Raw genomic sequence first — 24,530 nt, forward strand, 5'->3', positions numbered from 1 at the left:
CTGAGTGCGGAATAGTGTGGGAGGTGTTAATAGTTAATGAAGTATTTTTTCGAACAAGAAGCTTCTCAATGTTCGAGACCTTTTAAATTTGGGAAATTATTACGGTACATGCAGCAGTCCATAGAACAAACAAAAAACGGGCTCTCAAATAATAGTCTATACGAAAAATATCTCATCATTGGGAGAAATGTTATACAGGTTTAACTACCACAGCAAAAGACAAGAAATGTGGGCCATTCACATGGTTCATAGCAGTGTTGCCAGAATGACGACACCTTTGCTCTTCAATTTATTTCATTTATTCGTGGCAGAAGCAATACTGGGCATGAATAAACTAAATTATTAAGAACTGAAATATCAGTCTACACTCAGCACTCAGCATGATTTCTCAGCATAATCATAGGTGCACTTCTTGAAAACTGGGTGCCCACCCGATGACGGTCAGCCGGTGTTCATCGTTCTACTTCTGACGGTATTTACACACCCAACAAAACTTCAACTCAATGGAGAGAGAACGGATGCGGTACGGTTGGGAGTTGCTTTGCGGTGTGGCGAGCGCAGCAGACAGAGAAAAGAAAGGCAGAAAGTATGGAGAGACAAGCAAACTCAAGAGCCTTTGCGTTGCCGCACCGCCCCAGCGGTACCATCATCTCCGTCATCAGGTATATCGACGGGGAAAGCCCAAGTACGGAAAAAGGAATTTCACACCATTTCACTCAGACGTTGCTTTCTTTTCGTTTGTACCAAAATCCTATAAATAGCCCATATAATTGGCTAGAAGTCGTCAATGCACTGAAACAAAAGTTTTCACAAAAATAGTTTTTTGAACTATTTTTTCAATTTTTTCACCAAAAAATGCAATAAAGTTATATAGTTCGTAGCAATGAAATTTTTGTGCCCTCAATATTGTCCACGGCCAGATGATTTTTTGGGACTAGAGACCTAAGAAACGTAAACGTTTGTCTGTAGACAAACGTTGGCCTCTTTCAAAAAAGATGTCTAGATTTTTGTTTTAACTTTCAAGTGGCTTGAGTTACCGATGTTATTAAACTTATAAGTTCCACCGAAATCTAAGAGTGTGTTGTCAACACCACATACGAATGGGCGTGAAATGCCTCAACAGCAACCAAAGTTAGGTTACGTTCCTAGTTGTGAAGCTCTGTTGAATTATCGATTATATGTCGCATCGCTGCAGGGATAACAATCGAGCCTCCGATACTTTCTTTATTAATATTTTGACACGGGAATGGGTAGCGGAAACGTGGAGCAGTCAACTAAAATTGAAATGTACTCAAGATAAATACCTTTAAATTCGGCTGTTTCTCTCGCGCATTACGTTAAGCAATTGGTCGGGGATAAAAACTGCTGCAATTTATCCGTACACGGCACAAGATATTCCTTCGGGAAAAAATTTTCACACACCACTGAATAAGTTTGCACAGAACTGTAGAGAAATTTCACTTTAAATTGAATGCTTTCTGAATATTTCTCCTCTTTCACTTTTAACGTAAAAAAAAATTCACAAAACTACACGTCAGATTCGTAACTTTTCTTTCAATCCGATGATGAAACTATCTTCTAAACACAGTCTTGTAAACACTGACTCCCTTGTATTCCGTCCAAGAAAACAGTTAACAATGGAATCCAACCACGTCACAGGAGAACGACGATAAATCGTGTTCCGAGCAGCAGCACACTAATCTGTCAGAATGATTCACGCGTCCGCTATAAAATGTAAGAAGCACCATAAAGAAACTTTTACGCGACGCAGCACTATTCACTGTTTTACCTTAAAATAAAAAAGATTCGCTGCAGATTCGACAAAATAACAACGGTTCTGTCGCAATACAACTACACAATATGACTGTCAGCTTGCTAATACGAAATGTATTGGGTAGTTTCCTTGTTGATTTTACTGACGATCAGCAGACCTCCTAGCGGAACACACAGATTTCTGAGAGCGATTGCAAATTCGCGAGATTTTACTTCCCTCCTTTACTCATCGGATGATGATGTTATACTCTTCATGCTGACTATCGAAGTTAAAGCAAACATGAATTTCATTCTTATTTGGTATGTGTATTGAAGCTCACCGTTCGTTCTCTAAGGGAAAACCTAATATTAATTTACCATTGATGTAGAGAAATTAAAGCTAAAGCTATTTGATTGAAACAGGCCACGATATTAACGTTACCTGTATCCATTATTTACGCTCCCGCATACACGTCATTCAAACACTCACACCAACGTAAAACCAACGTGGATATCGCAGCAACCGCGAACGAGAGACCGATCAAAATCAACACCGCGAATCATGCAACGGAAAAAAGAAAAACAGCATAGAAAACTATACAGCAGCAGGCATGCCAACAACCGGAGAGCAACCTCGATAGCATGTGCTGCTGTGCTTCGCTGAGAGAGCCGCCCAACATTCCACCAATCATGAGGCGGAAAATAGTGGCGTGATGTTTACGTCACCCATCATGTTCCTTTATAATATACTCTCAGCTCGCGATCGCTCTCCTCCGTATTTGTCATGATTGCGCCGTAGCATTGGGCGATACGACGGAGAGTATCGATACTTCAGTATCGATACCCGAAGAACCAAAAGTATCGAGATACCCAAAATATCGGTCAAAAAGTATCGATACTATAGCTGAGATCATTTTTTGAATTTTTGATAAATACATTTACTCAGGGTGGCCACTTTACCGGAAAAACGGGAAAAGCGGGAAAAAGCCGGGAATTTTAAATCACCGGGAAAAAAATACGGGTAAACCGGGAAATTAGGCTTCACGCCGGGAATATCATCCTCCTTCATGTCTGCCGCTTTATTTGTACAACAGTTTCTGAGGAAATGTCAACATGAGACCCTGTTTTTTTATGTTTACCTAACTGGCATGATTCTGCCGGATAGGGGAAAGCTGGTTGTTGGTTTCAGTTAAAGTCGACAGCGGCTTCGCAGCAAGATCTGCGTCAAATAAAATCAGGCTTGATCAGGTGGATAAATTTACTGTTCCGTAACATATATTGTCAGATTTTAAAGAAGTCAAAAAGTTATCAGCGTCGCGGGAGGCGTATTGAAACTCCTTGTGAATAGTGTTCGACATCGCATCGGGGAGAATCCGGTCAAAAGTCAAATAGGACCGGAAACTTCGAGTCTCGATTTTATTTCGAACCGGACCGGAACGGAGCTACCCGGTTTGTACTTCCCGATTTTTGGTATGATTTTAACCACAAGCAGCAAAAAGCAGCAAAAATTTTTCAAATTGTTTATTCAGAGTGTCAGTTGAATTTATTTTACGGACCATGACAAAATTTCTTATACATTACATTGACCCCAGCTCGAAAATTTTAAAGTCCCAGGATCGAAGTTTTTCGAAAAAAAAAATGTTTTGATATAACAGATCTCAACGTTTCATGCATTTTGCCTAATGCATCTAGACAGTTTTATGTGCATTTTTTTCATTGGTCACTCTGAGGCTCTTCTTATCAAAGTCCGCTTGAAGTTTTGCCTGAGGACATTTTTCTAGAAGACAAAAACTCTATGCCCCAACTCTTGAATTTATCCCACGCATTTCATTGGCATCCTGATACAGAAGCACTGCAAGCTCGAAAGAAGGTTGACAGAGAAAGATGCAGAAGGAAGCAAAAAAGCGCGAGAAGGCAAAGATTGTCAACGATTTGGAGATAAAGAGGGCGAAAATTGTGCAGCAGATCACCATGAAGGTACTTGCTAAAGTCGACAAACAGCTAAACACGATGAAGGAGAAATGTTTTTCATAGTTTTGTAACACTATTTTTGCAAGGCACAAATAAGCATGTGTAAATTGATTTTTTTCTCATGTTTTAAAAATAAAACACCGGGAAATTTCACTAAATATCATCGGGAAAACCGGGATATTGAAAATTGATATTGAGTGGTTCGCGGATTCAGTGATTCGCGAAAATACAGCAAAACTATTTGCTGAACAGAAAACAGTAAATGAATGGTTGCTGGAATCCAGCAAAAGAATTGATATGTTAAAAAATTTACGTCAAGCTGTCATTAGTAAAACGCGCCAAATCGCTGTGCAGCTGGTACGGGATCATCGCTAAGTCCCTGATAGCGAATATGCCATAGCTAAGTCCTTGTTGGGCTAGATGAACTTAAAAATTGAAATGATAATCATACATCTCTAGTTCAACAGTAATTTGCCTATGATCCGATGGGCGGATGGAATCTGGTGCCTGACGGAAACATGGTTCCCTTGAATTAACTGGTTAACCAGCAAATTGATTTATGCTTTGCTGAATGAACAGCAAATTGTCATAGCTGACAACCAGCAAGTTGTATTTTGTTTTACCGAACATGCAGCAAACGACCTGTCACTTTTATGCAATTGAGCATTACTGAATAATTAGCAAATTTCATTTTGCTGAACAGATTGCTGGAAGCACAGCACACAAAAAATCAGCAAAACTTTGGTGGTTTCCAGCAATGAAAATTTGATGTGCCGACTTTTTGTTTTTAAGTTTAGTAAAGCGGGCAATGTATGTAGTTTCGCGGGAATGCGAAGATGAACGGCAATAGAAGGTGTGACTAGAATTAGAAAAAATTTTCCCTCGTCCAGACGGGACATAAGTCATTATACATAGTGTGCGTAAAGAGACCACTCCCTCAGTTGACAGAAATAAACTTCCACAGGGCAGTGTGTGCAGTTTCATCGCGGCGTGCTGAGATGCGGGAACACAATAGTAGAGGGTGATTCGACATTGCATTGGTCTTAGCAAGAGTTACCCTTACCCAGTAGTTTAATTGGCCAAAACACCTTGCCGGAGACAACGGAGATTGCGGGTTCGTGTCCCGTCTGGACGAGGGAAAATTTTTTCTAATTCTAGTCACACCTTCTATTCCCGTTCATCTTCGCATTCCCGCGAAACTACATACATTGCCCGCTTTACTAAACTTAAAATGTAAGTCAATATCACAAAAAATGAAATTAGTTCGTAAAGCGACTTTTTGTTGTTTTTCTGGTATCTATCCGCATTCTCTAGAGCAGCATGAATCAAATGGCTTCACAAACAAATACATACAGGTAATGCAGAAATTCTGAGCTTTGGCAAACAAATGAATTAAACAACTTATATATTCAAGATTTGTATTCACTGGCCCAATGGGCTGTGAAGCTCCCGTCTTATTTGTATAAATTATTGACATACTTCCATATTTATTGATGAGGAAGTTGATGACATAAAAAAGTTAGATATGTCAGCGAAAATAAGATAGTGAAGTCTACCGCTGATTTTTTCTAACTAAGAAATATTGCAATTTTTTTTTTCACTTGTACTCTAACTTATGTCGACAGAAAGCATGAGTTAGTTTCCGCTTGCAAATATTCGATCTGAAAAGTATAACCAGAAACTTATATGTGTTTTTAAAATACATTCAAATTTCGCTCGTTGGACTATGTTTAGTTGGGCTCCCGCTCGTTGGGTTATAGCCCAACTAAATCGAAGCCAAACATCATTTCTGATAACGTTGAATTTCGTTTGAGGGGTTTGTGGATGCATTTTAACGCAGAAAGTAGAATTAATTGAAATAAAAAACAAATGAAGCTGAGTATAAATGTAAACAAACAATATTTTAATCAATTGTCAGAGAAACATTATAAGTTTTGTGCCTTAATAATGCAACGTAGAGCTATGCCTATTTTTGAAAGTATTTGAGAACACGTTATTATTGAGCACTCCTTTTTGGCTTTAAATGTGTGGCTTAAGTAAAACAAATTTCGAATTTGGCCCAATGCTGCGTTTGGCTCAGATTTTGACAGTTCGTTTGGCTCACAACATTCTCTCTATCTATTTCTCCATCTAAAGCCTGTAGTACACTCTTTGTCTAATGGTCAAATTTTTGACGTTCTGACATAATGGTCAAATTTATTTGACATCATGGTTGTTGTTTGCCCGTGTTTGCCTCATGTTAAAATTGGAGAGTGACAAATAATTATCTTCGACCAATTTTTTATCTGTCAAAAAGTGCCAAATATTTTACGCTTGGTCAAAGAGTGTAATACAGGCTTAAGTTTTGCTAGTGCAAACAGACTTGTGCGATACTTATACTGACAGTGGTTCCAGCTCGTATCAACTAGCTGGCATCTCCATCCGATTTGCTTTGCTTTATCGCAGCCAACATCGCAGCGGTTCTACGTGTGGGCTCCACTGACGCTGACAGACAGCATAACGTAGCGTATCAAAAGTGGCGGTGATCTCGTGTACACATTGAGATGTTAGCCCTTGTAACATGTCAACTAGCTGGTCCGTATCCAAGTATGATGACAGTTCTACAAGGTATGCTACATTTTTGTCTATCCACGCACACAAACAAATCTCGTTATGACAAACTTCGCGTTTTGTATGGAATTCAGAACATTTTTGGAAATTTCTCGTTCCATGTTGTTTTATATCTGATTTTTTTGGTTGGAGAGTGAATCTCCAGTTGAAACACACTAGAAATTGATATTAATTTAGATTTAGTGTGAAAAATTGTGACAATATGTCGAAATAAAATATATAAAAATGCTATATTTCTAATAGTTGGAGCATAATCTTAGTCATTGTCATAGCTCATGACTTTTGTTACTGTATGAAACATAAGCGACTCTATTTAGAAGCGCTATTAGAGTACAAGAAAAAAACGAAAAGTGCAAAAAGGTTACAGGCAAATTGATGAAAAACAGCATATTTTACCTAAACCGCAGCATGTTTATGTATTCCCCACAAATAAAATATGTTTCAACATCATTTCTATAACTTTCCAGGAAAGTATGTTTTATAAGTTTAGTTTAAAATGCAAAATCATTTCAAATTTCATACAAAATTGGAAAAAGTTCATAACGATCACTGATACTAATGCATCGACGTGAATAGCATACCTCGTAGAACTGTCATCATACTTGGGGTCCGTATGCATAAAAGAATATCGATACAAATATCGCGGTTTTCAGTATCGATACGGTCGAGTATCGGACGCTTGTGTATCGATCCAAAAAATCGAAATATCGTCTCAAAAGTATCGATATTTCCGATACCGATACAATATCGCCCATTGCTAAATGCGCCGTACTGCTGGACGGTGTTGCACCGGGCGGGCTTATGCCGTTTCTCCGTACAACGAACTTTTTACAGCAATATTTCGAAATCCGGATATTACTTCGCTTTAAAGGCTTATCAGTGTAATAAAAAAAACTAGTAACAGATTCATCAAACTCACCTCTGGCAGATCTGTTCGACGTACGCTAATTAACAGATAACACAGATTACCGATTGTTTCACTGATAAAATTTCTGTTATCGAAAGGTGTACTTCTCTCTCTCAAAACACGCACATCGATTCGCGTTGACGGTGTTGCTGATATTTGTTTGGTTTTTGCATGCGAAAAAGAAGGAAGGAAATATTTTTGCTTTTGTCATCACGCACATTTTGACAATTACATATGAGTGTTCACGTAGGTGCGAACAGCCTTCAAAATCTCTTTCAACGCGAATAACCCGAATTTGTTTTACAGCTTTGTTTTGTTTGAAACGTTTGAAACCCCCTGAAAAAAGTTCGGCACAAAGGCTGTGCACGCATAATTTTTAGTATCGTAAAATGAGTTTCAAGCATCCACTTTGAGTTTTGGTGATCTGACGAGCTCTACCCGTAAAAATGTACCATGTATTTTGCGGTGAGAACAGAGAATGGACGATGTTTTCGTTGTAACCATAAAACATGATACCATCGACAATCATCTTAATGAATTGTATGTATAATGACAACAGCAAGGTTTTTTTTCGGTGACTGTCAATTACTACACTGCTCATTCACATACAATCAGCTCTACACACTTAGATATTATCACTGAGAACTTTAGAATAAATTACCGAGATTCCAACACTTGAGATCTCGGTAAAAATTTTGGTAATACATCAAACTACCGAGATTCTGTATAACCAAAATTGAAAACCTGTGAAACTTTAACGAGATTCTCGGAAACATTTTACCGAGACACTCGTAAAATAACTCTGAAACTCGTTTTAATATGCCGAACACTCAGAAATTTCAACTGTCAAATTTACTGAAGCACGTATTTAGCGATTTTTTTTTCAGATAAACCCAGTAAGTTAACAAAACGACTGAATTTACTAAATATTAAGAGTCAACTGATTCAACTAATCACCACTAAAATCAAAATGATGATCTCAATGGTCCAAAGCTTACAAAAAAATCACAACATTGGTGGAAACGGGAGAGTTCTGTTGCTTTTGGGGCATTGAGTAATATTCATGGTTGTCCGACTTTTCCTAGAAAACCATTCCCCAGAAAATAAAGTGTCGAAGGATTTTCCCCAGAATGAACCATTCTCCAGAATACCGAATCCCAGAATATACTAGTTACCAGAATACTAAACCCCTGAAAGTACTAGTTACAAGAAAACCGTTCCCCAGAATGCACTAATGCCCAGAAAACTATTCTCTAGCATCACCGTAACCAGAAAAAAACATTAGTATTCAGTTATTATATTGTTAACTTTCTAAATTACTAGACACTTTTAATTAACACGTGCGTACCTGACTCCAGAGCCGGAAAAATGAAAAAAAAAATTACCTGCCGTTCCGCAAGATCTAAACCGAATTTGATCGAACCTTTCTCAAAAGATCATAAATTTATCATACTTTTTGGGACAGTAGGGGACATTTGTTCAGGATTTATCGAGGGGAACCGTGGGGTAAGTACCCTTTCAGAGACACAGGCTAAATTAAAAACGATAGCGAAACCTTGATTCAACATATCAAGCTTTAGGTTTTTGAAAAACAGCACTATTAACGATCGGTATTTGGCCACTCTGTTTTAATTAGATAGTCGGATTCCCTCAGCCGTGCCAGTTCTGAATTGACTGTTTATCGATGACTGCAGCCCAAGCCGGGAAGCGTATAAACCCGGGCGCGACGGGCGAGCGGACAAACGGGTGGCCCACACCACCACACGGCCGGACGCCCTGGAGTGCGTTGAGGCAGAAGCGCCGGCAGGTCCACGGCGTGACACCCGCGCGAACCGGGAGCACGCGCAGACCCCTGACCCGGCAGCCTTGTAGCCCGAGTCATCCCAGTCTTCAGAGTCAATCCTTATCCCGAAGTTACGGATCTAATTTTCCGATTTCCCTTACCTACATTGATCTATCGAATAGAGACTCTAAACCTTGGAGACCTGCTGCGGATGCGGTACAAGCTTTTGAGAGTTTGCGTGCCCCAGTCTTTGATTTTCAAAGTTAAAGAAGAGAATATCGACACAGCAATTTAATATTATGCTCTACCAGCCTGTCCAACCATATCTCTCTATGAAAGACTTCCATGGCTAGTATGACTGTTAAGCAGAAAAGAAAACTCTTCCGATATCTCTTGTTGACTTCTCGAAGGAAAGGATTCATGTTGCCATGATTACAAAGGCACTACAGTTTCCGGTGTGCACGCCAATGCAAACGTATACTCAACAAGCTCCGGAATTGTAACCGGATTCCCTTTCGCTCGTTTAATATATACTAGTGGATGTTGCATCAACCCAGAAAAACGAACGAACCTATACAGAGGTAATTTCTGCAGGGGGGTTGCCCTCCATATAAACTAGATTTACCGAATTAAGATAAGAAGGTGTATTTTAGATTTCTGGTCAAGGAGCCTCAAAAATCAATTCGCTACTGGGTCATTCCATGTCAAGTGTCCGAGGAAATGCATCGACCATCCGATTTCGATCAAAACTTGTGAGTCGATGTATTTTGGGCCGGAACTTATAAGTACAAAGTATTGTACCGAATGGTGGACCCCTCGGCCAACGGGACTGCCTCCACTTTTTGCGAATTTAGCAAAACACCTTTTTGCCTTTCTTCTAGAAAGGTATAGCAATCACTGGAAAAACCGAAGGTATAAATGTGGTCCCAATGGCCGAATGTCATATACCACTCGACTTCTTTCGACGAACTGAGCATTTTCTGTATGTATGTATGTATAGGTGTATGTGTGTGTGTGTGTATGTGCAACTTTTTTTTCTCACTCACTTTTCTCAGAGATGGCTGGACCGATTTTCATAAAATTTATTGCAAATGAAAGGTCTAGTTGCGCCATAGGTTGCTATTGAATTTCATTGTAATCGGATTTTTAGTTTAGAGGTTATGTATCAAAATGTAAAAATCACGAAACATCAATATCTCAGAAACCACACAACCGATTTCAATAAAACTGGTTTCAAATGATTGGGCTGTCCCCAGAACCCTTAACTTTTGAATTTCGTTATGATTGAACATATGGTTCAAAAGTTATGTAAAGAAAAGTTATCCTGAGGTTGTTAAAACTCACTCATTTTTCTCAGTGATGACTGAACCGATTTTCACAAAATTAGTGTCAAATGAAAGGTGTAGTTGCCCCATAGGTTGCTATTGAATTTCATTGCAATCGGATTGTAACTGTGTCCGTTGTTCATAAAAATGTGAAATCACATAATGAAAGTAAACATATTGACTTTCTCCTAACGATCACTAGCTAATTAAAAGGTAGAAAAATGATTGAAATGGCCGAATATCATATACTACGCAACTCAGTTCGACGAATCGAGCATTTTATGCATGTATGCATGTATAGGTGTATATGTTTGTGTGTGGGTGTGTACGTGTGTATGTGCATCTTTCTTTCGCACTCACTTTTCTCAGAGATGGTCTGACCGATTCTTTCTATCTTGGTGTCAAATGAAGGGTCTATTTGCCGCTTAGGTTGCTATTGAATTTCATTGTAATCAAACTTTTAGTTTTGGCGCTGCGTCAGAATGTGAAAAACGCTCTTATATCTCAGAAGCTATGAACATAGTTGAATTCAAATAAATGGGCTTTCAAACCCCTAAACAATGAATTTCATAATGTTTAAACATGTGGTTTGAAAGTAATAGAAAGAAACGAAACCCGCAGACTGTTTAAAACTATAGCTACGATCAAAATATGTGGCCTCAACATCATTTAAATTTAATATTGTACTATTTCAATGTCTGCGGCCTTGCTCGGGATTGAAGTTGAAATTAAAAGTCATTTCTATCATTTCACTTTTTGCCTTTCTCCTAGAAAGGTATAGCAATCACTGCAAAAACTAAAGGTATAAAAGTGCTCAAAAGGGCCGATTGTCGTATACCACTCGACTCAGTTCGACGAGCTTAGCATTTTCTGCATGTGTGTGTGTGTAACGCTCTCCCAATCTCACTCGATTTTCTCAGAGATGGCTGAATCGATTTTAATGAAATCAATTGCAAATGAAACGTCTAGTTGCCCTATAAGACCCTATTGAGTTTTATTGTAATCTGATTTCTAGTTTAGAGGTTATGTATTAAAATGTAAAAATCACGAAACATCAATATCTCAGAAACTACACAACCGATTTGAACAAAATTGGTTTCAAATGAACGGGCTACCTAAAAACCCTCAACTTTTGAATTTTATGAAGATTGAAGAAGTTCCAGAATGAAACGTGTTCTGGAGACTGTTTAATCTCACTCATGTTTCTCAGAGATGCCTGGACCGATTTTCATAAAACCAGTGTCATATGGAAAGTCTTGTTGCCCCTTAAGACCCTAATGATTTTTTTTGCGAACGGATTATTACTTTTCCTGTTATGTTTAAAAATGTAAAATCCAGCTATGAAAAGAAACATATTCTGATGGCTACTTGGGCTCACTCACTTCTCAGAGATGGTTGACCCAATTTCCACAAAATTAGTATCAAATGAAAGGTCTAGCTGCCTCAAAACACCCTATTGAATTTTGCTGTAATCGGAATGTAACTTCGTCTGTAATGTATCGAAATGTGAAAATCACTAAACTTCATTATCTTAGAAACTACACAACAGATTTGAACAATATTGATATCGAATGAACGGGATAGTTAAGGGTTAACTGATGAATTATGATTGAACACGTGGTTTCAAAGTTTGGCTCCCCCATACGTTCCCTTTTCATTTGATTGTAATCAAACTTAAGCAACCGTTGTTTTAAATCGTAAAACAACGAAAGTCGTATATCTCAAGTATTACACGACTTATTTGAACATAACTAGTGTCATACAAACGAGTCATCTCTCAAACTTACAAATAACAAACTTTATAAAAATTTTATATACTGTTCAAAAGTTTTGTAAAGAAAAGAAATTCGAAGACTATTCAACACTATAGCTGATTTGATCAATATATATGGCCTCAACATGATTTAAATGTGGTATTGTACTATTTGAATGTTCCCGGTATCGCTCGTGATTAAATTGTTCGAAATTAAGAGTCATTTCTTATATTTCGCTATTTCTGAAGCAATAACATTACGTCAAATTTCATATTTTATACTTTAATTACAACATCAATATTTTAGAACCCAAAGAGTGAATATACCTTTATGGATTTAAGCATTCATGAAAATCTATTTTTACAAATAATAAGTTTGAAAGAGAAAGGCTGAGTCTGACCACTAGGTGGATTAATGTAGGTTTTATTTTGTGAATATCTCGGGTCCCTGAAGAGCTACAGGTGTTATTGGCATATCATTTTAAGGGTTTGAGATGTAGAATCGAACTACGTGGTCAATTTTTTCTGCAGTGTTGCCAACATTGCATTTTTTTCGATTCAAAACTTAATTTGCAATTTCCTCGAAATACCCCCCCTTCGGTTTTGATTTTGACCACGCCAATGTGTTTAGCAGACGATTTTACATAGGAATCACTTATCAGCAAAAAACAAAATGTAGCGTTCCAGAGATACAGCATTTTCAAAATTGCAAGATTTTGGATTTTGTCTACGCACGAAAGCGCTTCTACATAAATTGCTGCTATCTTAATGGTATCCTAGCAAGCGTTTTTGTTATCTAAGAGACGTTCCTTAGAGGAGCATCCGTTAATGATGTAAGGCAAAAATCCCGTTCTAGAATCATTTTCACGAAAAGTTACATGACAGTTTTGATTACACTTTTCCCATAATTCTTTATTTTATTGATTTATCACATTGTTAAAATCATCCAATTTATAACCGTTTTTTAACAGGCGAATTTTCATGTTTTTTCCTGATTTAAGGTTTGCTATGATTTCAAAATTGTAAACAATGTGTTTCATCACGTGTGCAGTCATTTCATTCTTGAAGATGGTATGTTTAATTGGGTCCTAAAGTTTTAAACGGTTTTCTGATTTTTATATATCAGCTGAAAGAGTGAAATTTTCTGAGCAAAACGTGATTTTTATAAAATGTTTATCGTTTTTCTTCGATTTTTAAATGAAGAATAAAAAATTGCTCGAAATGCCTTAAATGACAGTTCTCTCATATACCGTACATAGGCGAAACGTCATCTAAGACCTTTCGAGCAGTTTTTTGATTCTTCATTTAAAAATCGAATGAAAACGATAAACATTTTTTGAGAATCACGTTTTGCTCAGAAAAAGCGGCTTTTTCAAATGATATATAAAAACTGGTATAGCTTTAGGACCCAATTGGATTGTATTGGATTGTATCGCTGGAAAACGGTATTAGTTATCACAGCAGCTTACGCGATGAGATTTACCAGCTACTAAGGGAGCATGCATAAATGACCTAGCTTTTTTAGGTTTTTTATACCCCCTTCCCCCTCTCCCACCGTAGCACTTCGTCACAAAGTCAGACCCCTATAGATAATTACGTAGCTTTATAACCAACTCCATCGCCCCACCCCATTCCACCCCACCCCAATGACTTTTTTTGCAAATTTCATTACTAAAAACATACATTGTATCATAAACGAATAAGACAAGACAAAGAATTAAGATTGACCATGAACAAACAAGGCCGTGAAAAAAAAAAACAATTAGAATAAATCTAAATTTTAATTTTATATTTGCTACGTAGCTTGGCTTGACCCCCTAGCCTCCCCCTCGTCAAATTTCGTCACAAAACTGCTAGTCGTTGCATATTCGAGTCCCGGCTCGGGAGAAGACTGTTATTATCAGTAGGAACATAGCACTAGCCTCACAATTGTCCTGTACACTAAACAGTTGGCTGCGAAGCCTGTGTCAAATAAACAGAACAGAAAAAGCCACCTTCGCTCTAATCCTGGGTAAGAAGAAGAAGGAGAACATAGGCAGATGATGATTAAAAATCATGATGAATGTTATGATATGCTTACTTTCTCTATGACGTGCTATAATATGAGCGAATTAAGATATTCGGTTATGATAAAATATTTTGGATGCGTTCGGAGATTTGTTTGAACATGTGGTCTTGTAAATATGCAAAATTATGTAATCTGAAATCAGATTTTTTTTTCACGTTATTAACAATGTCACAAGTAGGTTTCAAAATTCGAACCATCGACAAAAGTGTACATTTAACAAAAAACAGTTTGAATTTAAATACGAAAAGTGTAGCCAAAACTCTCCTGTAACCTTTCGTGAAAATGATTCTAAAGCAGGGTTTTTTGCGTTACATCATCAACGAATGCTCCTCTAAGGTACATCTCTTCGATTACACAAACGCCTGCTAGGATACCATTGAGATAGCAGCAAATTATGTAGAAGCGCTTTCGTGCGTAGACAAAATCCAAAATCTTGCAATTTTGAAAATGCTGTATCTCTGGAACGCTACATTTTGTTTTTTGCTGATAAGTGATTCCTATGTAAAATCGTTTGCTTAACACATTGGCGTGGTCCAAATCAAAACCAAAGGGGGGTATTTCGAATTGCAAATTAAGTTTTGAATCGAAAAAAATGCAATGTTGGCAACACTGCAGGAAAAAATTGACCACGTAGTCCGATTCTACATCTCAAACCCTTCAAAATGATATGTCAATATCACCCGTAGCTCTTCAGGGTCCCGAGATATTCACAAAATAAAAAAGGTGTTTAGCTAAATTCGCAAAAAGTGGAGGCAGTCCCGTTGGCCGAGGGGTCCACCAATCGGTACAATACTTTGTACTTAAAAGTTCCGTCCCAAAATACATCGACTCACAAATTTTGGTCGAAATCGGAGATGGTCGATGCATTTCCTCGGACACTTGACATGGAATGACCCTACTGTGTTTTTGTGGTCGACTTTTGATGTTCCTTCAGTCAAAAATGATTACTGAAAGTTCTCTGATTTTATGACTAAGGCCTGGTGTCAAGCGCTTACTTATTTACTCCATGAAAGGACAAATGTATTAATTGACAATAAGTTGATTCAAATGATAGAATCGCAGAACACAAAACTTCTCAGGCTTTCAGCTCGATTTTCAGTTTTCTATTATTAAGCACATTTGCATACATTTCAGATATACAAAAACTTTTGCATGTTAAAAAATAAGAATGCATATTTCTTCGTTTCAGGATAACAGTTTTCTGGAAAACGATAGTTTCTGGGAAATAGTTTTCTGGGCATTGGTTCATTCCGGATAATAACTTTCTGGGGATTAGTACTTTCTGGGTAGCAGTTTTCTGGTGATTGGTACATTCTGGGATTTTGTTTTCTGGGGGAAAAGCTTCGGCGTTTAATTTTCTGGGGAATGGTTTTCGAGGAATTGTTATACAATCATATTCATCACTTTGCAGCAACTTATCCTGTGAAGCGAGTCGATAACCTACAAAATTGAGGAAAGAGAGAAAACATCATTTAACATTATTTGCAATAAACAAAAACAGGTTCTGAAAACAAATTAGTGAAAGTGTATTAGTGAAAGTGTATCATTTTAATCAACCGTAAAACCTACTCGATTGATAATGATACTGAAGCACTCGTTATTTTGACAGTTCTGTTCTGGGGAATCTCGGTAAGAACTTCTTCGATTCGATGAGATTTCGGTTAAAGGGTATCAGGGCACCGAGACTTCATGTTTTAGTATAATCATGAATGATTAATTTTTAATCCTAAGCGGTTAATTTTCTTGTAGTATTGTATGATAGTCTTGTGGGTGATGTAGAAACTGGTAAGAATTCACCCAATAAGTTGATGCAAAAATTGTATTGTTAAGATATTTACGGATTTTTGATTTATTTTTATCAGCTAAAAGCGTGTAATTTTCTGAGAAAAACGTGATTTTTATTTAAATTTTAGATTGCTGTCCTTCGACTTTCGAATGAAAAAAATCGCTCTAAATCGCCACACAGTTGGTATATGGACGAACTATCATTGTAGCGATCTAGAGCAAATTTCAGTTTTAATTCCCTAATTTTAATTACAAATTTTCCGTCAGAACAGTTGAAACTATAGTTGAAAAGTTTAACCCTATATGCCCAAATTAATTTCTAGACGGGCTTCGGTAAAATCACTATGAAACATCATAAACACTTTTTAGGTATTTATTGAAGCTTTTTAGAGGTTTGACTGAAGTCCGCCAAAAGGCGACATTGGGCACTAGAGGGTTAAAAGTTTGATTTTTCATTCCGTCTTGAATATGCCATAATATTTCTAAAGTCCTGAGCATGCTTGATTGAATGGAAATGACGATACAAAAATCCTTTTTTTAAGTAACACATGCCCTAAAAGAACCAAGATGTTCATCAGATTTATTACAGTTGAATAAAAATTTCTTGTTGAAATCAATATTCGAGGGGTAAGACAGTGAGTAAATTTTAGGTTTTTCGAGTTTTTCTGAGGAAACCTGAAAAATGAAGAGCAAATCTGAGTAACTCTCGTGTCTCTGAAAATCTATCCTTAAACCTTTTCCCCACCACGAATATAAATATAAATGTTACTCGGTCTCACCGCTCATATATTTTTCTTGTTTTCAAGGTAATCGAAGATGTGAATCATCTGGAAATTCTGGAGTAATATTGAGTAAATTAAAGTTACTCTCAAGCATAAGAGTAACTCAAATATAAGCTGTCTCGCCTCTCGTCAATAGTAAAAAAATGTGATGTATTTAATATTCGATAAAATTTGTATATTATAGTGGATTATATATAAATATTCGTTTCTTGTCTCCAATGAATGCCTTTTGGTTGATCGTTTTGTAAGCATTAAAGAGCTCTTCAATACCTGCGAGCATGTTTGTCATTCTCCTCAGTATGTGAAAGGAGAGGAGATGTATGTGCCTGCGTGTAGCAAATGCTTTCACCACACTGCTTCTTTCTCACTCCAAAGTGTCTCAAGCAGCTTACAGATAGACAAACACACTTCCAGCTCACCCCACATCTGATAGAAACAAGAGGGGTGAATCACTCTACAGAGAAAACGCAGAAGTGCACAACAGTGTCCACTGGCGAGTAGTCCGCAAGGTGAAAAAAAACCTACCGGGCAAAAATGTAGTCCTCGTGTAGCTACGAACGAATTCCACCAGAGTAAATTCGACCGGCACGAGCGACACGAGCAACGCAGTCTATTTTTTTTCTACCAATCTCTTTTCCTTTTCTGCCATGCTCAAGAAACCAACTGTGAAACGCACCGCAGTGTAATTATGTGCGTGATGTCCACACCACACGTGTGAGAAAGTACACCATAGTTCATTGTCTCGCAAGAGAGAGATTCCAGATTTCACCGCAGTGCGTTCAGGTAGCTTAACAGATAAAGATCGTTTGTCGCTCTATTCTAGCATGAGCGTATTGATTTGCTCTTTAGTGTGACGGCAGTTGTCTCCGCAGTGCAAGATGTTCTCCTGCACTCTAGAGGTTTACTGAGGAGAAAAGACAAGCATGCCTGCGAGGGAGAAACGGATACGAAGCTGTGTAAGTGTCAAAATGAACCAGAATTAGCTGTCGTCGACTGTCAATTTGAACCAAGGAAAAAAACCATTTTTTGCGATGAGTATTGTTATAACTGATACCTTTCAGTTGCTCGAAAAAATATTCATCGCTAACAGTTTTGCATTCATTGTCGTTTCACAAAATATTTTGGTTTGTTTTTACGTAAAATAATAAATTTCATAAGCTTTAAGTAATAATCATGCTAGCTTACTTCGATTATTAAACTTGCGCTTCTCTGTATTTAAGGCTTTGGTTACAATTTCGAACATACTTCACTACGGTCGAACCACATACATAAGACATACGTAACACTGGTGTTTTTTTCTGGTACACGTTCCCCATAGTACTCCGTACATCGCCCTGTCAAACTGCTCGATAAATGATGAACCAAATGAATTTTCTTTTTCTCGGCCTTATCGAGCCCCAAAGAAAATCCCATAAGGAACTGTTAAAAAGTTATTTACAAAATCAATGCAGCATTTTTCTAGCAGGAACGAAACAAATGCAGGGCTGCGCAGGTACACTGTCTTCAAAAACAACTCAAACAGTGATTTTATTCAGGGTGTGGTACAATTCGAGTAGTTCATTTTGTACCAACTTCTTTGAAAGATTTCTTCCTGAGTGTTACGTATGTCTTATGTATGTGGTCGAACTCAAAACTCTGAAAAAACTTCTATTCAACGGCAAATTGAAAAAAACACAGACTCGAAAAATTAGTCTGTAAAATTTACACATTATTCGCGTTGAAAAAGATTTTGAAAGCTATTCGCACTTATGTGAGCTCTCATATGTAATTGTCAAAACGTGCGTGATGACAAAAGCAAAAATATTTCCTTCCTTCTTTTTCACACGCAAAAACCAAACAAATATCAGCAACACAACACCGTCAACGCGAATTCCTGATTTTACTAAAAACTTCGTTCGAGTCATGCATGCGTTACAGCAAGAAGATAGTTACACGCTAAGACAAGACGTGACAAGACAGCTGGTCACCGTTACATTCAACCAATTTGAACCGGCTGCTGATTGGCTGAATTCGATAACGCAATCGTCACGTAGAAAATACAACGAGGTTACTTTTCACTGTAAAGCAGTGATGCTGGAGAGTCATAATTTAGCTATTATAATTGTTCATAAATAATGATGCAAAAGTATGCAAGGTACATGATATTACCGAGTAATGTATTTCACTGTTATAACTTTAAAAATGCATTGATTAATCGTTTATTACTATTTCGGTTGAAGTCCAAGAAACTTAGAAAGAAAAAATTTGGGTATCAAGAAACTTAGGAAGAAAAAATTTGATAATAGAAGTATGCTTTATTGAACATAAAATAATAAATAAGAATTGAGTATTATTCGCCTATGTATTGCAATTTTAATTTGTTTTATTTTCATTGACCTGTAGAAGTTGTTAAAAATAATCATTCTGGCATCAACGGTATGGAACGTTCAAAAAAATTTCGACGTTGATGACGGCCGTTACGAAAAGAAAAATAAGAAGCCAGCTGTCGCGTCTTGTCTTAGGTTACACGCTATCAGAAAACGACGCATGTGCGTGTTCTCTGTTTTGAGTGTAGTATTCGTTTCTCCCTCCCAGTTCAATACTAACCAAAAGTTAGTAATATTAGCCAAAGGAAAAGTTTTATTCTAGTAGAAAAAGCAAAAAATATTAAGCTGTTCTTTCTCGAGCTTCAAGCCACAGTTTGTATAAAATTTATTCCGAGAATCTGTAGAAATATATTTTGCACTGGGATGTGGGATTTCCTCTTATTTTTTAGTTCTCATTCGTCGTGTGTTAACTTCAATGTATGTGTATGTGTCATTATTTTTTTAATGAATGAATATTATGTTCAGTCTGTGTGCACCTATAAGTTCCAGGCTTCCAGGTGCGCTAGCAAACAGCATGCTTTCATTGCGACCCCGGTAGGGTAAGCATGCATCTACTTCAAAGAAGTTAATTTCGAGTATTATGTACACAAAACTTTGCGTAGTTTCGAGTAAATACAGTATACTTTTTAATAAAGGAACGCGATCAACTCAAGCGCTTTCCGTTCATAGTCGCCCGCTATTCAGAAGGAGTCACACACCTGCTACTAGTGCTTCGTTTACCGCTAATATGACGGAGGAAATAAAGTCCGCTGATGATCCTCCACTGCGATACCGTGTAGTGGCCAAATGTTCCCGAACGAAAGCTCGAGTCGGACTGATGCAGTTGCGTCATAGTGATGTCGATACACCGGTCTTTATGCCTGTCGGAACGCAGGTAAGAAAATAAAAAAAATACAAGCTCGATCGAATTAAATATTTATTTCTAGGGAACCCTCAAAGGATTACTACCAGATGAAATACTGAAGTTAGGTTGTCAAATCATGCTGGGAAACACATATCATCTAGGAATGCGACCAGGAACGGAAATTCTGGAAAAAGCCGGTGGATTGCACCAGTTCATGGGTTGGCCTCGAGCATTACTAACAGACTCTGGGGGTTTCCAGATGGTTTCTCTACTTCAACTCGCTGAAATCACTGAAGAAGGGGTTAAATTTGAATCGCCCTATGATAAGAGCGAAAGCATGCTAACTCCGGAACGTTCCATGGAAATTCAGAATGCAATCGGTGCGGATATAATGATGCAGTTAGATGATGTGGTTAAGACAACCACGACTGGACCCAGGGTAGAGGAGGCAATGCAGAGAACAATCCGCTGGTTAGATCGAAGTATCGAGGCTCACAGTCGAGATAATGAACAAAGTATTTTTCCTATTGTTCAAGGGGGTTTGCAACCCGAGCTTAGGAAAATTTGCGCTGAAGAGCTCATCAAGAGGAACACGCGTGGATTTGCTGTTGGTGGATTGAGCGGAGGAGAAAGTAAAGATGAATTTTGGCGTACGGTGCACCTCTGTACGGATCTTCTACCCGAAGACAAACCGCGCTACCTTATGGGTGTCGGCTTTGCCGCGGATCTGGTAGTGTGTGTAGCACTGGGAATCGATATGTTTGATTGCGTGTTTCCTACGCGTACAGCGCGTTTCGGCTGTGCATTAACTCGCAAAGGACAGATTAATTTAAAACAGCAAATTTATAAAACGGACATGAAGCCAATCGACGAAAATTGTGTTTGCTCGACCTGCCAAACCTACACTCGATCATATTTGCATCACATCGTAACTGTAGAGCCGGTAGCTTGCAGTATAGTTAGCATCCATAATGTCGCTTTTCAAGTAAATTATTCCAAGCTTATTGCAGTTCACTTCTAACGTTTATACTTAATTTACAGTTAAAACTTATGAGCGACATTCGAGAGAGTATCAAGTCAGACACTTTTCCGGATTTCATCCAAAATTTCATGAAGGAACGTTTCCCAGATGATGAGATTCCCCAATGGATTGTGGATGCACTGGCTGCGGTAAATGTTTCAGTTTAGGGAAAATGTTACAAATATTGTAGCGTACAACACATAATTTATTTCGATAGATATTCCCGTTACATGAACTCATCCGAATCGTTTCCGGCATCGTAGTTACTTGACATGTTCTCCGACTTCATAATCGAATTGTAGCTCCACAATTCCGCTTCCTCTTTGCGCCGCTTTTCCTCTTCCTTTTCTTTCTCACGAACCTCGCGAGCCAACCGTTTCTTATCCGCGCGCTCATCAGCGTCTCGCTTTTCGCGTTCCGCTCTAAAGTCCGGATGTTCCTCCCGCTTGGTTTTGTTGAGTCGGTTTACTATTTCGTTAATACGTTTTTCGACACGCATTTTCCGAACCTCTTTGTCCTTATGGAACGCAACCTGGCCGACTTCCATTGCCGGTGTCTTCTTGAGATTCTCCCACATGGTGTACACGATGTCGATATTATTCATTTTGTTTCCATTTATACTGTTGGCCTTGACCAGCTGGCAGGCATCCTCCAGGACCGCTGACGGGATGTCATCGAGGGTCTGACCCTATACAAAACAATTTATAACGTGAAATTCAACTGATTTACATTGGCTCAACTTACCGGCTGCAATCGTAAGTACACATGTGCCGATGACACTTTATCCACATGAAACCAAACATCTTCTGGCCAACCCCATTTGATGAGTTCTTCGTCTTGAGGAGTTAGAACAAATAAAAAAAATCAATGGAGAAAAAAGATCAACAAACGATATTCAACTCACTTTCATGCTTATCGATGCCCATGAAAAGTGTCACCGGTGGCTGCACAACATTGCTGATGAAATAGAATACCATTGCTTGGAAACCGTACGCTAATCGGATTATCTGTCCGGCAGAATCGGTATGGATTTAAATTTCACGCAACCTCTTACTATTTTCGCGGTATCGAATAGTTGATTTTTTTATTATTCACGCAAAACAGGCACGCTAAAACGTTCTTTAACTACTGTTATCATTCGCACTTTTTCTTTCAATGACTGTCAAAATATCCCCAAAAACAGAGGTGCCAGATTTTATTTCGCGTATCCCCAAGGAAAATTTTTCCTTTTCAATTTTAACCGCCACCATTTGAAATAGGTTCAAGGCTTTTGTGAGGCGGAGGAAAGTTTATTGATTTTATTTATTAAACAATTGGGAACAAGCAGTTGCAGTGAAAACAGTTAGAGTTTAAAATAGTGTTTTTTTATCAACCGGTCTCGTATGATTTTCAAAATGAAACAGATTTTATGCTAGAGACGGAAAAAAATACTTCTTATGATTTTCGAATATAAATTAACTAGAGAGAGATAGAGATAGAGAGAGATAAGCGCAGGGTGCGTTAATGGAGAGGTATTCTGGACTCGATTCTGGTGTCGATACACGATTCACACATACACTCTTAAATATGACGTGTTAGCTTTAATAGACCTTCCAATCTGCGCTAGTATTAGTGGTCGATTTTACTAATACAAGTTTAATTTTGGTTGCAAATAATCAACACGCTGTTAGTAACAAAAAATTTCCTCCTGCCCCGAGCTTTTATTCAAGTTGTAAGCCGATTTTTAGTTTTATTTCATCTGGTTTTCCACTAAAACAAAGTTTTTTAAAACAGGTAACACTAATGAACTAGGATTCATAAGTGCAATATTTTTCGAAATTGAATATCAGCTGATTTTTTGGTTGAAAACAAATCGATTTTATTAGGATACAGACTAAGCCTGTATTGGTGAGATCTGGCGCAGAAAGCTCTATTGAATGCGGCAAATGCATAGCATTTTATAAGGGCATCCTTAACAGTGCGCTTCTATACCCCGTTTGGCAGAGCTCTATCATCACTTCATACCGTACCGGTCGCTGCTAAACGCGCTAGAGAAATAGTAGCCGGGCCTCCGGGAAGCATCGCGCTCTCAAATTTGGCACGTAACAGCGCTGCTAAAAGTTTCTGCTGGATAAAACGTCAAACAGAGACGATAGCAACGACCGGTGTGAAAACGGGTGAGTGCTTAAAATAGCCGCGCTGTACACAGTCGCCATAACAACTTTAATAGTAGCGCACTGTTAGGGATGCCCTAACGAAGATATTTTTTGCTGCAAATAATACTCGCTTTACTACTTTTTCCTCGATAGTACTGCAGTAAAACGTAATATATTGCGTCTAGTATACCTGCAAAGCTGAAACAAACAGCGTGTCTGAACTGTATGGTATGTAAGTATGATACTTACATTTCAGATGAAAAGAAGGGACATAGATTTTTGTTATTGTCCAGCAGGTAAATTTATGGGATGATAATTCCATAAACGTTGACATATAGGAAGTTAAAGAGGCTTTTAGACCAGAATCTACGCTCGAATTAAATTTTCAAAAAGATGTATGGGCGAATGTCCATGAAAATAGGGCAGGTCAAGTATAGCAATACTCAGAGGGAGAAATATGCGAAGAGAATGTTGTGAGCCAAACGAACATGTCAAAATCTGTGCCAAACGAACAAAAAGGTGACATATTAAAAGGTATTGCAATCAAGTATAATGAAGAATATATTTTTCTTTACACGTTTTTCATGTTTTATTACTAAACAATGTATTGAGAATGCTTAAAAATTGCTGTATCATACTTTTCAACTGGTGGTTCACAAACCTATTGTATGGTCACAAAATAATGATCAATCATGGTGAGAGTATATCAAATTAGACTCCCTCCCTCTGAGTATCTCTAGTTAAGTATGTGTGGTTTATGTACACATACATCCCAGCACTGCTTAAAACTAAACTAAACTTCATCGAATTCTTTAAATAAAAAGTGTACACGAGACTCAAGTAAAAATAATTAGAATTAGTGACAGTTTCTGGGAGACTTTGATTAAGTCTGCTCATACAGGCACTCTAAATAACCCAATGTTTATATGAAAAAGAAGGCCAAAATAGAATTCCTATATGCTGCATTAAACAAATCTGTAGATTAAACTAAACTAAAATAGAACAAAAATAAACCAATTGGGTTGTTTAGCTATAAAAGTTCCTATCGTTGTCCTTCGCTTTTCAAATCACGATTTAAAACTGCTCGAAATTTGCTCGAAATCGCTACAATTACAGTTCGCCCATATACCAACTGCTATTGCAGCGACTCAGAGCGAATTTTTATTTTTCTTTAAAAAATCGAAGAATAATGATATAAAGTTTTAAGAAACCAGGTTTTGCTTAGAACATTACACTCTTTCAGATGATATATAAAAATCGGAAATCCCTGAATAGCTAAACAACCCAATTTCCGGACAATAACAACAAAACTCAAAAAAGGCAAATAAAGTTTTCAATCACTAAATCAAATCCTAAATAACTATTGAACAATATGTTTGTCATCGAAATATTCTAAAAAAAGCAAAATTGCTCTAGCTTTGTACATGG

The 24,530-nt window shown here is 37.7% G+C and overlaps 3 protein-coding genes across 7 annotated transcripts in view; 1 reads left to right on the forward strand and 2 right to left on the reverse strand.

Moving 5' to 3' along the window:
- Positions 1-7,403, reverse strand: part of LOC129727861 (long-chain-fatty-acid--CoA ligase 4) — a 65,812-nt gene extending 58,409 nt beyond the window's left edge. The window contains exons 1-2 of one of the 3 annotated variants that reach the window (XM_055686098.1): positions 1,790-2,098; positions 1,305-1,725 (exon numbers count right to left, since the gene is read on the reverse strand). The gene's annotated coding sequence lies outside the window, so the exon portion shown is untranslated. Of the gene's footprint in view, positions 1-1,304; positions 2,101-7,252 lie in introns of those variants that run through there. The other 2 variants (XM_055686099.1, XM_055686100.1) reach the window with 2 other exon arrangements.
- Positions 7,404-19,366: 11,963 nt separating this feature from the next.
- On the forward strand, positions 19,367-21,187 carry LOC129731761 (queuine tRNA-ribosyltransferase catalytic subunit). 3 transcript variants are annotated; one of them, XM_055692010.1, is made up of 4 exons: positions 19,367-19,710; positions 19,772-19,976; positions 20,029-20,931; positions 20,988-21,187. In XM_055692010.1, the coding sequence occupies exons 2-4, from the start codon at positions 19,830-19,832 to the stop codon at positions 21,132-21,134; spliced, it is 1,197 nt and encodes a 398-aa protein (XP_055547985.1). In that variant the 5' UTR covers positions 19,367-19,710; positions 19,772-19,829; the 3' UTR covers positions 21,135-21,187. The 3 variants fall into 3 exon arrangements, with proteins under 3 accessions (XP_055547985.1, XP_055547983.1, XP_055547984.1); XM_055692009.1 differs by having other exon boundaries at positions 19,369-19,677; positions 19,738-19,976; XM_055692008.1 differs by having other exon boundaries at positions 19,368-19,976.
- LOC129731764 (coiled-coil domain-containing protein 25) lies at positions 21,150-22,140 on the reverse strand. Its single transcript, XM_055692013.1, has 3 exons — positions 21,872-22,140; positions 21,712-21,803; positions 21,150-21,655 (listed from the first exon to the last, which is right to left on the reverse strand). The coding sequence occupies exons 1-3, from the start codon at positions 21,942-21,944 to the stop codon at positions 21,194-21,196; spliced, it is 627 nt and encodes a 208-aa protein (XP_055547988.1). The 5' UTR covers positions 21,945-22,140; the 3' UTR covers positions 21,150-21,193.
- Positions 22,141-24,530: the final 2,390 nt, after the last annotated feature.

Source organism: Wyeomyia smithii, chromosome 3, assembly GCF_029784165.1.
Source record: "Wyeomyia smithii strain HCP4-BCI-WySm-NY-G18 chromosome 3, ASM2978416v1, whole genome shotgun sequence".
Classification (NCBI taxonomy): domain Eukaryota; kingdom Metazoa; phylum Arthropoda; class Insecta; order Diptera; family Culicidae; genus Wyeomyia; species Wyeomyia smithii.

What these genes read in the sequence shown, in the direction of transcription:
- LOC129731764 (XM_055692013.1), bottom strand. Translation starts at nt 21,944, where the DNA reads ATGGTATTCTATTTCATCAGCAATGTTGTGCAGCCACCGGTGACACTT. An exon ending in GGGCATCGATAAGCATGAAA is followed by an intron (nt 21,804 to 21,871) that starts GTGAGTTGAATA and finishes TAACTCCTCAAG; the next exon opens with ACGAAGAACTCATCAAATGG. An exon ending in TGTACTTACGATTGCAGCCG is followed by an intron (nt 21,656 to 21,711) that starts GTAAGTTGAGCC and finishes TGTTTTGTATAG; the next exon opens with GGTCAGACCCTCGATGACAT.
- LOC129731761 (XM_055692008.1), top strand. Translation starts at nt 19,683, where the DNA reads ATGTACACAAAACTTTGCGTAGTTTCGAGTAAATACAGTATACTTTTT. An exon ending in TTATGCCTGTCGGAACGCAG is followed by an intron (nt 19,977 to 20,028) that starts GTAAGAAAATAA and finishes ATTTATTTCTAG; the next exon opens with GGAACCCTCAAAGGATTACT. An exon ending in TCCATAATGTCGCTTTTCAA is followed by an intron (nt 20,932 to 20,987) that starts GTAAATTATTCC and finishes CTTAATTTACAG; the next exon opens with TTAAAACTTATGAGCGACAT.